The sequence below is a fragment of the Marmota monax genome, unplaced genomic scaffold (genome assembly GCF_021218885.2).
Source record: "Marmota monax isolate L192 unplaced genomic scaffold, Marmota_monax_Labrador192_F-V1.1 WCK01_AAM20220418_F8-fsc00125, whole genome shotgun sequence".
NCBI lineage: Eukaryota > Metazoa > Chordata > Mammalia > Rodentia > Sciuridae > Marmota > Marmota monax.
Genome location: NW_026695235.1, coordinates 9666005 through 9678609, shown reverse-complemented (window position 1 = coordinate 9678609; position 12605 = coordinate 9666005). Strand labels below are relative to the sequence as shown.

At 43.6% G+C, this 12605-nt stretch overlaps 1 protein-coding gene across 2 annotated transcripts in view; it reads left to right on the top strand.

Moving 5' to 3' along the window:
* The window catches only part of Dscam (DS cell adhesion molecule), a 668205-nt gene that overhangs the window by 109814 nt on the left and 545786 nt on the right, over window positions 1–12605 (top strand). For both annotated transcript variants that reach the window (XM_058577314.1, XM_058577315.1), the window contains exon 2: window positions 5074–5391. In XM_058577314.1, coding sequence (XP_058433297.1) covers window positions 5074–5391 — 318 coding nt within the window. The remainder of the gene's footprint in view (window positions 1–5073; window positions 5392–12605) is intronic.

Below are 12605 nucleotides of genomic sequence, written 5' to 3'. Positions count from 1 at the left end.
TTTCTCTCCTGACTGTGGCAACTCAGAGTGCGGACCATGCCTCCCTCTCCACCCCCCTCCCCCCCCCCCGGGAAGTGTTCCCCACCTTCCTTAGACTGGCTTGCTGTTCTCTGTCTCTCTCTCTCTCTCTCCCTCCCTCCCCCACCCCTTTCCCTCTCTCTCACACAGCGCTGTGTGAATAACTGCACACTGCCTTGGTTGTGCCATCATAACCTGGAAGACATCAAAGCGTCCACAGTGGAAGGACGTTCTTCACAGCCCCTTCCCCAGCTCCCTCCAGGCCATGCCCAGGACTTTGACCCCTGGACTTCTCCACATGCCAGGGCTCGAGGCTGAGCTTTCCATTTTAAGCCCTGGCTCTTCCCAGGACCTTGGCACAGCCACATGACCCAGTGTCTGAGGCTGCCCTGGGAGGAGCAGAGTCACCGTGGGTACAGAGTCCTCGTACTCAGGCAGAGGATGGTCCTGGAGACAGGAAACAAGAGCTTTGGGGTGTGGCTACAGGATGGGTGTCTTACAAAATGAGTTGATGTTACATTATTAAACCCAGCGGTTGAAGCTGAAAGACGAATGTCCAACGCCTTAAAAAAAATGTCAGGAGAAGTGACAGGAATCCCCCAGTGGTCACTTATCTCTTTACTAGGACTAAATAATTATTTATCACTTTTCCTGCAGTCATTTAAATAATTTCACAAGCTGGCCCCTGGAATGTGCTTTTCAATAACACACTGTACATTTAATTGAATAATCTCTCTTATACGTACATTCACATTTTCAAAGACTTGGCTTCTCTTAACAAGGCTACTTTTAGCATAGAGGAGGATAAATTCAAACATGACCAAATTTTATTTAGTTCAAATTACCCACAATCGAGTTGACAGAAAAGTAATGTAGGGAAAAAAAAAAGAATCTGGGTGGAATTAATTAGCCTTGAAGAATGACAGTCACCTCATTCCTAACAATATGTTTGGGGTAATGTCAGTTTCCTAGAAAGCTCAAATGTAAAATTATAGTGCTACAATCAGCATTTTCATTTGTATTGAAAACTGCAGTGCTGAACGGTTAACCCTGTTCTGATCTGCACTGATTTCTTAGCTAGCAATGATTTTCGTCTCCTGGTTTATGAAGTTTGCTAACAGCTTTAGTTATATTTGGGGGAGAACGTGACAAAGCAGTCACTACTGGTGACACCCTTTCTCTCCTCCTGTCGGGGAGGCTTGATCTTTTATGAAATGTGTGTTTCTCCCCCCTCTTCTCACACATGGTGCTCCCTGGTGTTGGGATCAGCAGTGGTCAGCCTGGGCCCTGGTGGTCAAACTCCTGGTCACTGCCCAGACTGGGATCAGCGGCATCAGTTTCCTGATGCGATGAGGTGAGAGGCGCCACCTCTCCAGTGTGTCTGTAGAGAATGACTCTGTGACTCATCCAGCTTCCTGGAATGGCCAGGTGCTGGGGCACGCCTATAATCCCAGCCTTTCAGGAGATGGAGGCCGGAGGATCGCAGGTTCAAGGCCAGCTGGGCAATGGACAAGACCCCATCTCAAAATAAAACAGAAAAGGGGGATGGAGATGTTGGCTCTGCTTTTCTGGCACGTGCGAGGCCCTGGGTCTAATTCCCAGTACCACACACACTCAAAGTCATGGAGTGACTGAGCACGGTGGCACAGGAGGCTGAGGCAAGAGGATTGCATGTCAAAGCCAGCCTCAGAAACTTAGCAAGGCCCTGAGCAACTCAGTGAAACCCTGTCTCAAAATTAAGAAAAATAAAGGGAAAAAAGGGCTAAGGATGTGGTTTAGGGGTTGAGGGCCTTGGGTTCAATTCCTGGTACCTGTCCCCCCATGTCAGAGAGTAGTAGAGCAAAATTGGTGGAATGGACATTGAAGACCATCTAGCCTTTCAAAAAACGCCTCCTTTGCTTCCTCTTCCTTTTTATTTTTTTAATTAGTACGATCTAAAATTGGTGCTTCATGGTTAAATGACTGGTCACATGACCATTAAATTGCTTAGCATGGCGCAGTACTGAGAGGTGTGAGCTTGGTCCCCACCCTAGGCCACTCCTTGTGGGGTGGTGGGCTGGACACCTCTTCATGCTCCTCCCCCATCGCCATACCAACGTGCTGGCCAGCCTTTGCCAGGAGGGGAGAAGAGCGTTGGGGTGGCAGCCCAGGTCTGTTTCTTGGGGGGCAGCAGGCCCTCCGTCCCTCCTTGGTGGTGTTAGGGATAACCTTGGTTTTCCTGAATGGAAACCAAATTCCAGTTAGGCACATTAGAACAAGGTCCCCAGTGGAACTGCATGTCCGCAAATGTCCCAGTGCCCTGTGGGATTTTGTCATTGACCCCTATTTATCCTGATGAACTTGCTATACAGTTCACGCCTTTGGCATGGTGACCTTTCTGCTCTATATGACACATGCAGCCACTGCGCTCTCACATAGTGATACATGTCAACCATAACGTCGTGGATGCCCTGCATTGCCACCCCAGGCTGGCTGCAGTGTCACCAGGGGATGGGACTTCCCAGCACTGTTGTAAATCCATAGGACCACCAAGGTGTGTGTGGCCTATCATCGACCCCAACACCTTTAGGCAGCGCACGACTGTATGTAAATGTGTGCTTTTCATATGGGAAATGCTTATTCAGAAAATAAGCTATGTGTTGGTAGCTCTCCATATTAGCCCTCCATATTCAGTGGGTCCCCAGAAAATCCCAGCCTGGGAGCTTTTGCTCACCGCGACCTTATTCAGTGTAGGACTGCTCTCACAAAGCTTGTCCATATCCAGTGACATTCTGGATTTAACACTTTCTCTCTTCTTTTTTATTTTCATTGTTTATTCCTTGTGATTTGGTAGGACTTATAATGGGGTATGAGTTGGCTCCATTTTAATGTTTTGCTTAATATTAAAGGTACGTGACCACAGGTGGTGACTAGCACAGCTGCACACTCAGATGGTGTATTGTGTTCCCAGGGAAGGTGCTTGGAGGGGAGCTGCCCGCGGGTCTGGTGGGCTGTGTTCTCAGGAGGTGCAAAAGGAAGGAAGAAGCCAGGACAGCAGCCCAGGCAGAGAGTTGGTCTGCAGGGTGGCGTCCACCCGTGTCCCTGCTGGGTCGCCCTCCAGAGGCTTCTGAATCAACCACCTCTGACCAGTCGGTCCTTGGATAAGACCAATCCCTGAGGCTGGAGCTTGTTTCCAGTGCCAAACTCAGTGGAAGGTATTTCCAGCTGCTGGGGTGTGCTGGGGTGGGGCTTTGGCCCTAAACTGAAGACCTGCAGAGAGCTGCACAGTGTCCCCTTTGGTGCCTGCAGGGGAGACAGGCATTAGCCAAGAGCACTGTCATCTTGCTGACTGTCCTTGCAAGCTGTTTGGCCCCTCTCCACCAGGATCTCTGCTCGAGTCTTCGTCCACTCCTCTCCCACTCTCTCAGCATCCACAAATGCCCTCTTCCCTCGCTGTGGGAGATAATCCTTGCAGCTTTGAGGTCGCTGGTGCCCTGCCTGGCGGCAGGCATCCCTCCAGAGCCCTCCCTAGTGCTCTGCCACTAGAGCCAGCCAGCTGTACCCTGTTCCAAATCCGGCCCGTCCCCTTGTAAGTAATGGTAACTTTCTCTTTCTTACCAAACCATGTCCCTTAAGTACGTGCCCAAAATGGGCACACGCATTTTATGACACATGTGCTGGTATTCAAGGAGGCTCTGTCCCCTTGGTCCCACACTGAAAAAGCTCCCACACACTCGGGGAGGAGCTTCCTCTGACCCCGCCCTTGTCAGAGAGGAAACATATTTCTTAAGAACCTTCATTGGAAAGAAAGCATCATGGTCCTGCCACCTTCTGGCCCATGTCCTTGGTCAGGTGACAACCCTCTGAATTCCACGTACTCTTTGGCAGAGCACCTGTACCCCCACCTCCCTCGGCCTCCGACCAACCAGCACCTGCTGCTTCTTCCCTTCCTTCCTAGTGATGCGTGCCCGGTGCACACCTGCTCCCACAAGTCGCAGGAGCTCGTGGTCTGAGAGGCAGGCCTTCCTCGCATCTATAAATCTCTGTTTAACTTCTGGAATCTCGCACCCTGGTTTCTTTGGTCACGTCTAGGATGGTTGTGTGTATTTGTTGCCAAGCACCATGTGGGCACTGGATCAACGAAGTAGAAAGCTGAACGGATAGCCATAGGCTTGCCGTGCTTTATTTGTAGGAGTTTGAATGAAAGCATCAATCAGAAGGTCAGAAAAATAGTTTTGGAAATCATATCATATAAAATGTAGCCCCACAAACATGTACTTACTGAAGTCTTGTAGAACCAGGGGTTTGTGAATATGATGTGATGTGAGCGGAAAGAGGCAGAGTCCACAGCGATGGCACATGTGACGTGTGTGCATTTTGACACAGTGTAATACAGAGGGAAGCATTCAGGCAGGCGGGCCAGATGGGAGCTGTAGGCTGCTGGAATTGGGTGACCTTTTGTCAAAGTTCTCTTTATTGTTTTATCAAAAATGTGCTTTGTTCATGAACACTATTTTCTGACAACCAGTGATGCTTTTGAAATGCTTTACATATAGCCTTCGATATTAACTTTTTAAAATTGTGGCTAATTTCATTCTGGGAGAGATCTCAACATACCTGGCGCCTGGGTGGGGGCACCTTTCGCTGGGCCTCTCCTCCTGGAGGGCCCACTGGAGTTAGGCTCTGTGCTCCATGGAATAGTCAGGTGTTGAGCACCCTGTCTCCATGAGAGTTATGTCCTCCTGGGGAAGAAAGACAATAATGCACACGAAATATCTAATGTGAAGTGTAGTCAAGGTCAGTGCTATGGGGACAGAGCAGGGCATGCAGCACCCCAATCAAGTTAGTAAATTATCGAAAGATAAAGTCTAGGGGAATTTATCTGTTTGCATACAAAATACGAAGCTGGAGTGGTTCCTTATTTCCAGCCCTAGCCTCTGTCCAGAGTAGTTTGAGCACTTTTGCGTTGCTTAGTCTTGGTTGCGCTCCTGGCGGGTTCTCGGACCGCCCTGGGAGGTCGGCAGTGCGTATGTGCAGGAGGGGCGTCGCTCACGGCCTCTCTGTTCCCTCCTGCAGTGTTTGGTGAAGAACCCCACTCCAGCCTCTACTTTGTCAATGCATCTCTGCAAGAGGTAGTGTTCGCGAGCACGTCGGGGACGCTGGTGCCCTGCCCGGCTGCAGGCATCCCTCCTGTGACTCTCAGATGGTACCTAGCGACGGGCGAGGAGATCTACGACGTCCCCGGGATCCGCCACGTCCACCCCAACGGCACCCTCCAGATCTTCCCCTTCCCTCCTTCCAGCTTCAGCACCTTAATCCATGATAATACTTACTATTGCACAGCTGAGAATCCTTCAGGGAAAATTAGAAGTCAGGATGTCCACATCAAGGCCGGTGAGTAGCTCCGCGGGCTTCTTCCCCTCCGTGCCTGGTGGGGTCCAGAGGGGGGACAGGGACAGAGGGCAAAATGCCACTGCCACTGCGAACCAGTGAAAGTCCCTTCTTCAGTTTATTCTGTCATTGGAAAGACCTTGCGTGTGGTTTCAAAGTGCTCCTTCCCTGGACTTCAGAGTGCCCAGGGGTGTTGGAACTCAAATTTGCAAGGAGTGATTGTGAGGTTCGCAGGTTCTGAACTGCATCCCAACCTTGTTATTTTCTTGCTAATTGATACGATGACTCAGACTTTCAGTGGCATACATCTTGTGTATTGGCCTCTGACCACTGTTACAGTTTGGTTACCAGATGTCCCCTGGAAAGCTCTCGAAGCCATGCAGGAACCTTCAGGGGTAAAGTGATTAGATTATGGGAATTGTATCCTCATCAGTGGATTAACCCATCAGATGGATTAATAACTGGAATGGAGTACTGGGTGGTGACCGTAGGCATGTGGGGCATGGCCAGAGGAAGTGGGTCCCTGGGGTGTGCTCTTGGGGAATATATTCTGTCCCTGGCCGCCACCAGCCCAGCAGCTTCCCTCCCCTGTGCCCTTCTGCCAGGATGCTCCACCTCACTTGGGCCCAGAGCAATGGAGTCAGCTTGCCATGGACTGAACCTCTGAAGCCATGAGCCCAAAATAAACTTTTCTTCTTCCAAGTTACTGTTCTCTACTATTGTGCTCACAGCAACATGAAGCTGCCTAACAAACCACCCTGACCCCATCCTAGGGGAGGTGCAGAGGAGAAAAGAAGACAAACAGTTGAGCTGAGGTTTAAACCTAGCACATGTGTGTACTGCAGTAGAGACAGGATCAATCCAATACCCCACGTTCCTTGTGAAAAAAAAAAAAATCTATGCTATTTTAACATTTTTGACTGTATCACATGTTGTTGAAATATGTTCCTTTTAACAACATATTGTGACTTTTTAAAGTTGTCACTGCTACAAGTTAACCCAGAAACACAGTCTGAGAGACACACACATCAAAGGCACTATATACAGGACATATTGTGTCCTTGTACAGATTTACCAAAGCCTTGCAAAACACATTCGCAGTTGGACTCCTGTTAGCAAACAGAGCTTTAAACAGCGTTTGAAAGCCCAGCCTTGAAATCCTTGAGTAGACTGTCCTGACTTAACCGCGGGGCAACGAGGAATGTGAGTTTGATGGCTGTCTCATACATCAGGTGGCTGGGGGGACTTTGTAATAATTTCTTCAGCCAGCGAGGAAGGCCTCATGGAGGACATTACCATATGAACAAACTATAGGGTGTCTCTGGATTCCTGCACAGGGTCTTTGACATGTGCAATGAGACATTAGACGGACTCCCTATGCCGGCTCGTTGTTTTCCCAACTCTGTCTGGATCTCCATGACATGCTCACGAATTCCCAAACCTGTGCAAGAACGCACCAAAGAAGGGCAGATCGACTTTAATCAAGAGAGATGAAAATTTGATATGTCAAATCATTAAAGTAAAGCAAATGAAATTTGTGTAGGGAGTTCCAACCCTGACAGAGAGACACAGTGAGTGCCTTTGACTTGGCAGGATGAACATTTCAATGATGTGTTATAAGAACACATTTATAGTCTACAAAGTACCACTCATAGAGAAACCTGGAATTTCAAACATAATACACAACATCTGAATTATTAATCCTTCATTTCTGATGTGGGTTACCTGTCAGATAAAGGCATTAAATGCTCACTCCTGTTCTAACTGCTGTTTTCTAAATTTGTCACCCAAGTGGTTGCTTTTGCATAGCACTGAATGTTTTGGAAGGAGGGATGGAGTTTGCATCATTGTGACGACATCTCTGCCACCTGTCCCTTCTCCACTTGTGCTATTGCTCTTCTCCCTGAGAAGCATGAGCTAGGGGCACACACACCATGTCAGTTTGAACCTACAGCATGGACAGTTACATTGCCCAGGTGAAATTTCCTTTCTCACATAATTTTGCTCACTATTATGAACACAGTTTGATCCCAATAATCTTTTATTTTTCATCTATTCATTTGTTTATTTTTTGGTGCTGGGGATTGAAGCTAAGGACATGCTCTACCACTGAGCTGCAATCCCAGCCCCACAGGAACCTGGTAGATTGCTTGCAGAGCCCTTGAAGTCTGCTTTTGCCGTGTGTATACAGACTAGTAAAGGAGAAATGGTCATTCAGGATAGGTGTGCGATGCCCATGTTACCTTCTGCCCACACATGGGGCATCTTCTAACTGTCCCACTAGAATGGAACTGGAATTTTCCTGGAATAATCCATTACACCATAGCCTTCCCTTTGATAGCACAAAAAATTCTTGTTATCCTCAATGTTTTGACCTCAGTCAATAGGACAGACACTCATCATGGTGTCCCATTAACCCACAAGCCTAGTTTTAGCATCAAACACTTCCTAACCATTCTACTCCAAAGGCTGGGGTGCAGATGGGCTGCTTGACACAGAGCTGCCCCTGCCCAAGCTTCAGGAACTGCCTAGCCACCAGAGACCAAGATGGAAATGGAACCAAGATCAGTGGTGAAAATATATATCAAAAAGTAAGATGAGAGAATCGAGCCTAAGAATTTTCACTATTTGTAGGCAGATGTTGCCAGACTAAATTCAACACTGCTTAAAAGAAATACCCTTTAAATAGAAAGACACAAATAGCATATTAGTCTGTTTTCTATTACTATAACAAAAGGCTGCATACTTTATTTTTTAAAAAGGTTTATTAAGCTCATGTTTTTGGAGGTTAAAGTCCAAGAGTAAGAAGCTTCCTCTATTCAATATCTGATGAGACCCCCATAGTACAACATGGCAGAGAAACGGAAAAGAAGTGACCAGGTGCAGGTTTCACATGGTGAGGCTGGAAGACAGATTCAGGGGCAAGGCTTGCTCTTTGTATACACACACTGTGGTGGAGCTAACTGGGTGCTGTTAGAGCCACAGTAATCTATTCCGAGGGCAACACCCCAGACCTTACCACCTCCCCTGGGCCCACCTCATAAAGTTTCCTCCTCCCCTCAACATTGTCACACTGGGGACCAAAAATCCATCACAGGGACCTCTGGGGAACACACTCAGACCACATCTGGATCATAGCAAGGGGGCTGAAAGTCGAGGCTGGGAAAAGGCAGACCATGCTCACCAAAGCCAGCCAGTCCAGGGAGACAGGACAGGAAGAGCTGAGCAGCCGTGTTGTCAATCACGGTGCACCGTGCATCCAGGTACCACAGGACTACAAGGCCATCAGTTAAGAAGCTGTGGCTGTTCTAAGTACTTATGCACCTCACAGCAGAACTTAAGCATGTTACTCAAGCTGACAGAACTGCAAGGAGGAACAGATCTGTCAGAACTGTAACTGGATATTTAAACACCCTTCTTTCAATTGGTAGAAATAGACAATCAGGGAGACTAAAGACCACCTGACCAAGTTGACATTTTTTTTAAATGGTACTGGGGGTTGAATCCAGGGCCTCACACATGCTAGGCAAGGGTTCTACCAGTGAGCAGCATCCCTGGCCCTATTTTAAATTTTATTGTGAGATATGTTCTCACCAAATTGCCCAGACTGGTCTTGAGCTTGTGACCCTCCAACTTCAGACTCTTGAGGAGCAGAAATTACAGGTGTGTGCCATTTGGCTCAAATTGGTATGTTAGATAAAGAACAATGTGCATTATCTTCTGGTATATACAGATATTTACTAACATATGCTATATTCTGGTCAACAAAGGAAGTCTAAGATGAATTTTAAAAATATCAAGTCATATGAAATGCATTCTTTAATCAAAGTGGAACTAAATTAGAAATCATTAACAATAAAATTCTCAGGAAATCACCAAATATTTGGATACTAAATAAAATGCACATGTCCATAAAATGTAGAAGAAAAATAAGAAAGAAGGAACTTAGCATAAGGAAATTAGAAAAGTTTTAAACAGAATAAAAATATGCACATAATATGTAGGAGTTTTGGATCAATTCCCAGGGTTGTTAAAGGGGGGGAAATGAATTTTTGGAATAGCATTGAAGCAGTACTTGGAGAGAGATTTATAGCTCTAAGGCCTATATTGGAGATGATGAAAGTGTTCAACTGTTGACCTCACTTTCCATGTTAAAACTAAAGAAAAAAATGTAACATATATGTGCATATATATTTTATAAATATACATATTTATTTAGAATGAAAATTACATAGGTTAATTTGGAAATCAATACATTGTCAACTGGAAACAATGGAGGAAATCCGTGAAACCAAAAGTTTTTTCTCTGAAAATTATTGATAAAATTTATATTCTGGTATTCAGATTAAAATGAAAAATAAAAGGCAAGAAAAATGATCAGTATCAAGAATGTGAGAGCTGACATATCTGTATATTCTACAGATATATACAGATATATCTACATATCTACACGTTAAGAAAAAATATATGCCAGTAAATACAACAACTTCAATGAAATGAAAAATTCCTTGAAAGACACAAAATACCAAAGTTTACTGAGGAAGAAATAGGTAATAACTTTCCTATGCACCTATAATGAATCTGCTGAGAAAGCAATCAGGAAAACAATCCCATTCACAATATCCCTGAAAGAGGAAAAGAAAAAAAAAAGAGGAAAGAAGCAATCCTGTGAATAAATCTACCCAGGGAGATGAAAGACGTTTACAATGAAAACTATGGCACTTCAAAGAAAGCAATTAAAGAAGACCTCTGAAGATGGAAAGATATCCCATGTTCATGCATAGACAGATTTAATGTTGCTAAAATGGCCATACTACCCAAAGCAATGTACAGATTAAATGCAATGCACATCAAAATGCCAATGACATTTTTTACAGAATTAGCAAAAACATTCCTAAAATTCATTTGGAAGGAAAAAAGACCCAGAATAACCAAAGCCATTCTAAGCCAAATAAAGCAATGTGGGAAGCTTCATAATACCTGACTTCATGTTATACAACTGCATGGTACTGATATAAAAACCACTATGGAAATCAGTATGGAGACCACCATGTGATCCAGCTACCCCACTCCTCAATATTTATTCTAAAGAATTAAAGTTATCATACTCTAGTGACACATGCATACTCATGTTCAAAACAGCACAATTTTCAATAACCAAACTATGGAACCAGCTTGTGTCCATGAAGTGAATGCATGGATTAAAAAAAAAGTGTTATATATACACAATGAAGTTTTATTCATCTATAAAGAAGAATGAAATTATGTCATTTGCAGGAAAATGACACTTGAGAACATTATGTTAAGCAAAATAAACCACACTCAGGAAGTCAGGGATTGTATGTTTTCTCTCTTGTAGAAGCTGGAGGGGAAAAAGGAAAAGAACGATGGAGGAGGATTAAAAAAACAAAAACCCCCGGAAATTAATAGACTAGAGGAAAGGTACCAGGAAGAGGGAGTAGGGGAGGGTTAGGGAAAATTCTGGATAAAGATATTGGACAAATCATAATTTTTTGTTATGCACAAGAATGGATAAGTAACAAAAAATTCTTACCATTATGTATAATATAACATTTCAATTAAAATATGGAAAATAAGAAATAGATGAACTGAGTAGCCCTATATCTTTCAAAAAATTAAATTTGTAAATATAAAATTTTCTATAATGAAATATCAGGTTCAAATGGATTAACTTTGAAATCTAAATACTTTAGAGATAATAAAAATTCTAGAGATTTTTTTTTCAGAAAATTTAGGAAGAAATGAACATTTCCTCGAAAGATCAGTATTACCCTGACATCAACAAAACAAAGACATTATAAAAAAACAACTACAAATATCACTAATGAATTTGGATATAAAATTCTAAGAACTTGATCAAATTGCATCCAATAACATATTAAAAAGACACTACATTATGACTATGTAGGGCTTTTATCTAGAATGCAAGTTTAATTCAAATTTGAAAAAATGAGATGGACATCATTACCCCAAGTACATGTATGAAGACATGAATGGTGTGACTCTACTTTGTGTACAACCAAAGACATGAAAAAGTATGCTGTATATGTGTACTATGAATTGAAATGCATTCTGCTGTCATATATGACAAATAAGAATAAATAAATAAAATTTTTAAAAATTAATAAAAGTAATTCATATTAACATGTTAAAAGTAAAAATCATGTGATTATTTCAACAGGTACAGAGAAGCATTTACAAATCTCATGTCCACTTAGGCTAAAAACTCTCAGAACACTAGAAATAGAAGGAAACTTCCTCAGTCTGACAAAAACAACTATAAAAATCCTACAATAGCTAAGTAACATCATATATAATTGAAAAAGATTAATGCTTTCCCTCCAAAGATTAAGGACAATAAGAAGTTATGTGCTCTAAGCACATCTACTTGGCATTATATTAGAGGTTGTAGCCAGAGCAATATGACAAGAAAAAAAGCAAAATATGTTTCAATTGCAAAGAAAGAAATTTACCTGTATTCATTTGTAGATAATAATCATGAATTTTGACAATCTTTTGCAAAGAGCAGTAGAAATAATAAGTGAACATGTCAAGATTTAGATATTCAAGATCAGCACATGTAGTCACACACACAAATTATAGATAGAAATTTTTTTAAGATATGGTTTAGAATAGGATCTGAACAAACAATAGTGATAAATCTGATTTTAACTGTGAGAGATTACACTGGAAATTACAAAACATTGCTGAGAGAAATTAAAGGACTCAAACCCTGGTGGTTGGGCCTACTCTGTGGGCCTCGAACAGCAGAACCCTCCTATTGGTTAAAACTGTGAGCCCAGACAGCATGAACGTCATTCTAAGTGCCCCCTGAGCTCTTCCTTGGATGCTCCCATCATGGGGAGAGAGGGATAGTCTCCTCCATCAGTATCTGTCTCCTAAACTGCTGTTCAACCATCGTAAAACATTTTCACTTGGGAGGAATTATATTAATTGTTGTAGTTTTTGAGAATTCTGGATAAGGTTGTCTTTCTAGGAGTTTTTATTCTTTTTTTTTTAATGGCCAAAGACCAAGAGTAGTCTCTGGTCACCATAGCTTCTAGAGCAGGGCTCTTCCTTCAGGAAGTCTCTTCCCGCCTCGCCATGCTGTAGGGGCTCGGGAAGGTCTTTGGCCACACCTTGTCTGTGAGTGCAGAGGTATTGTTAATGAGTGGGTGATTTTCAGCTGGGGGTGC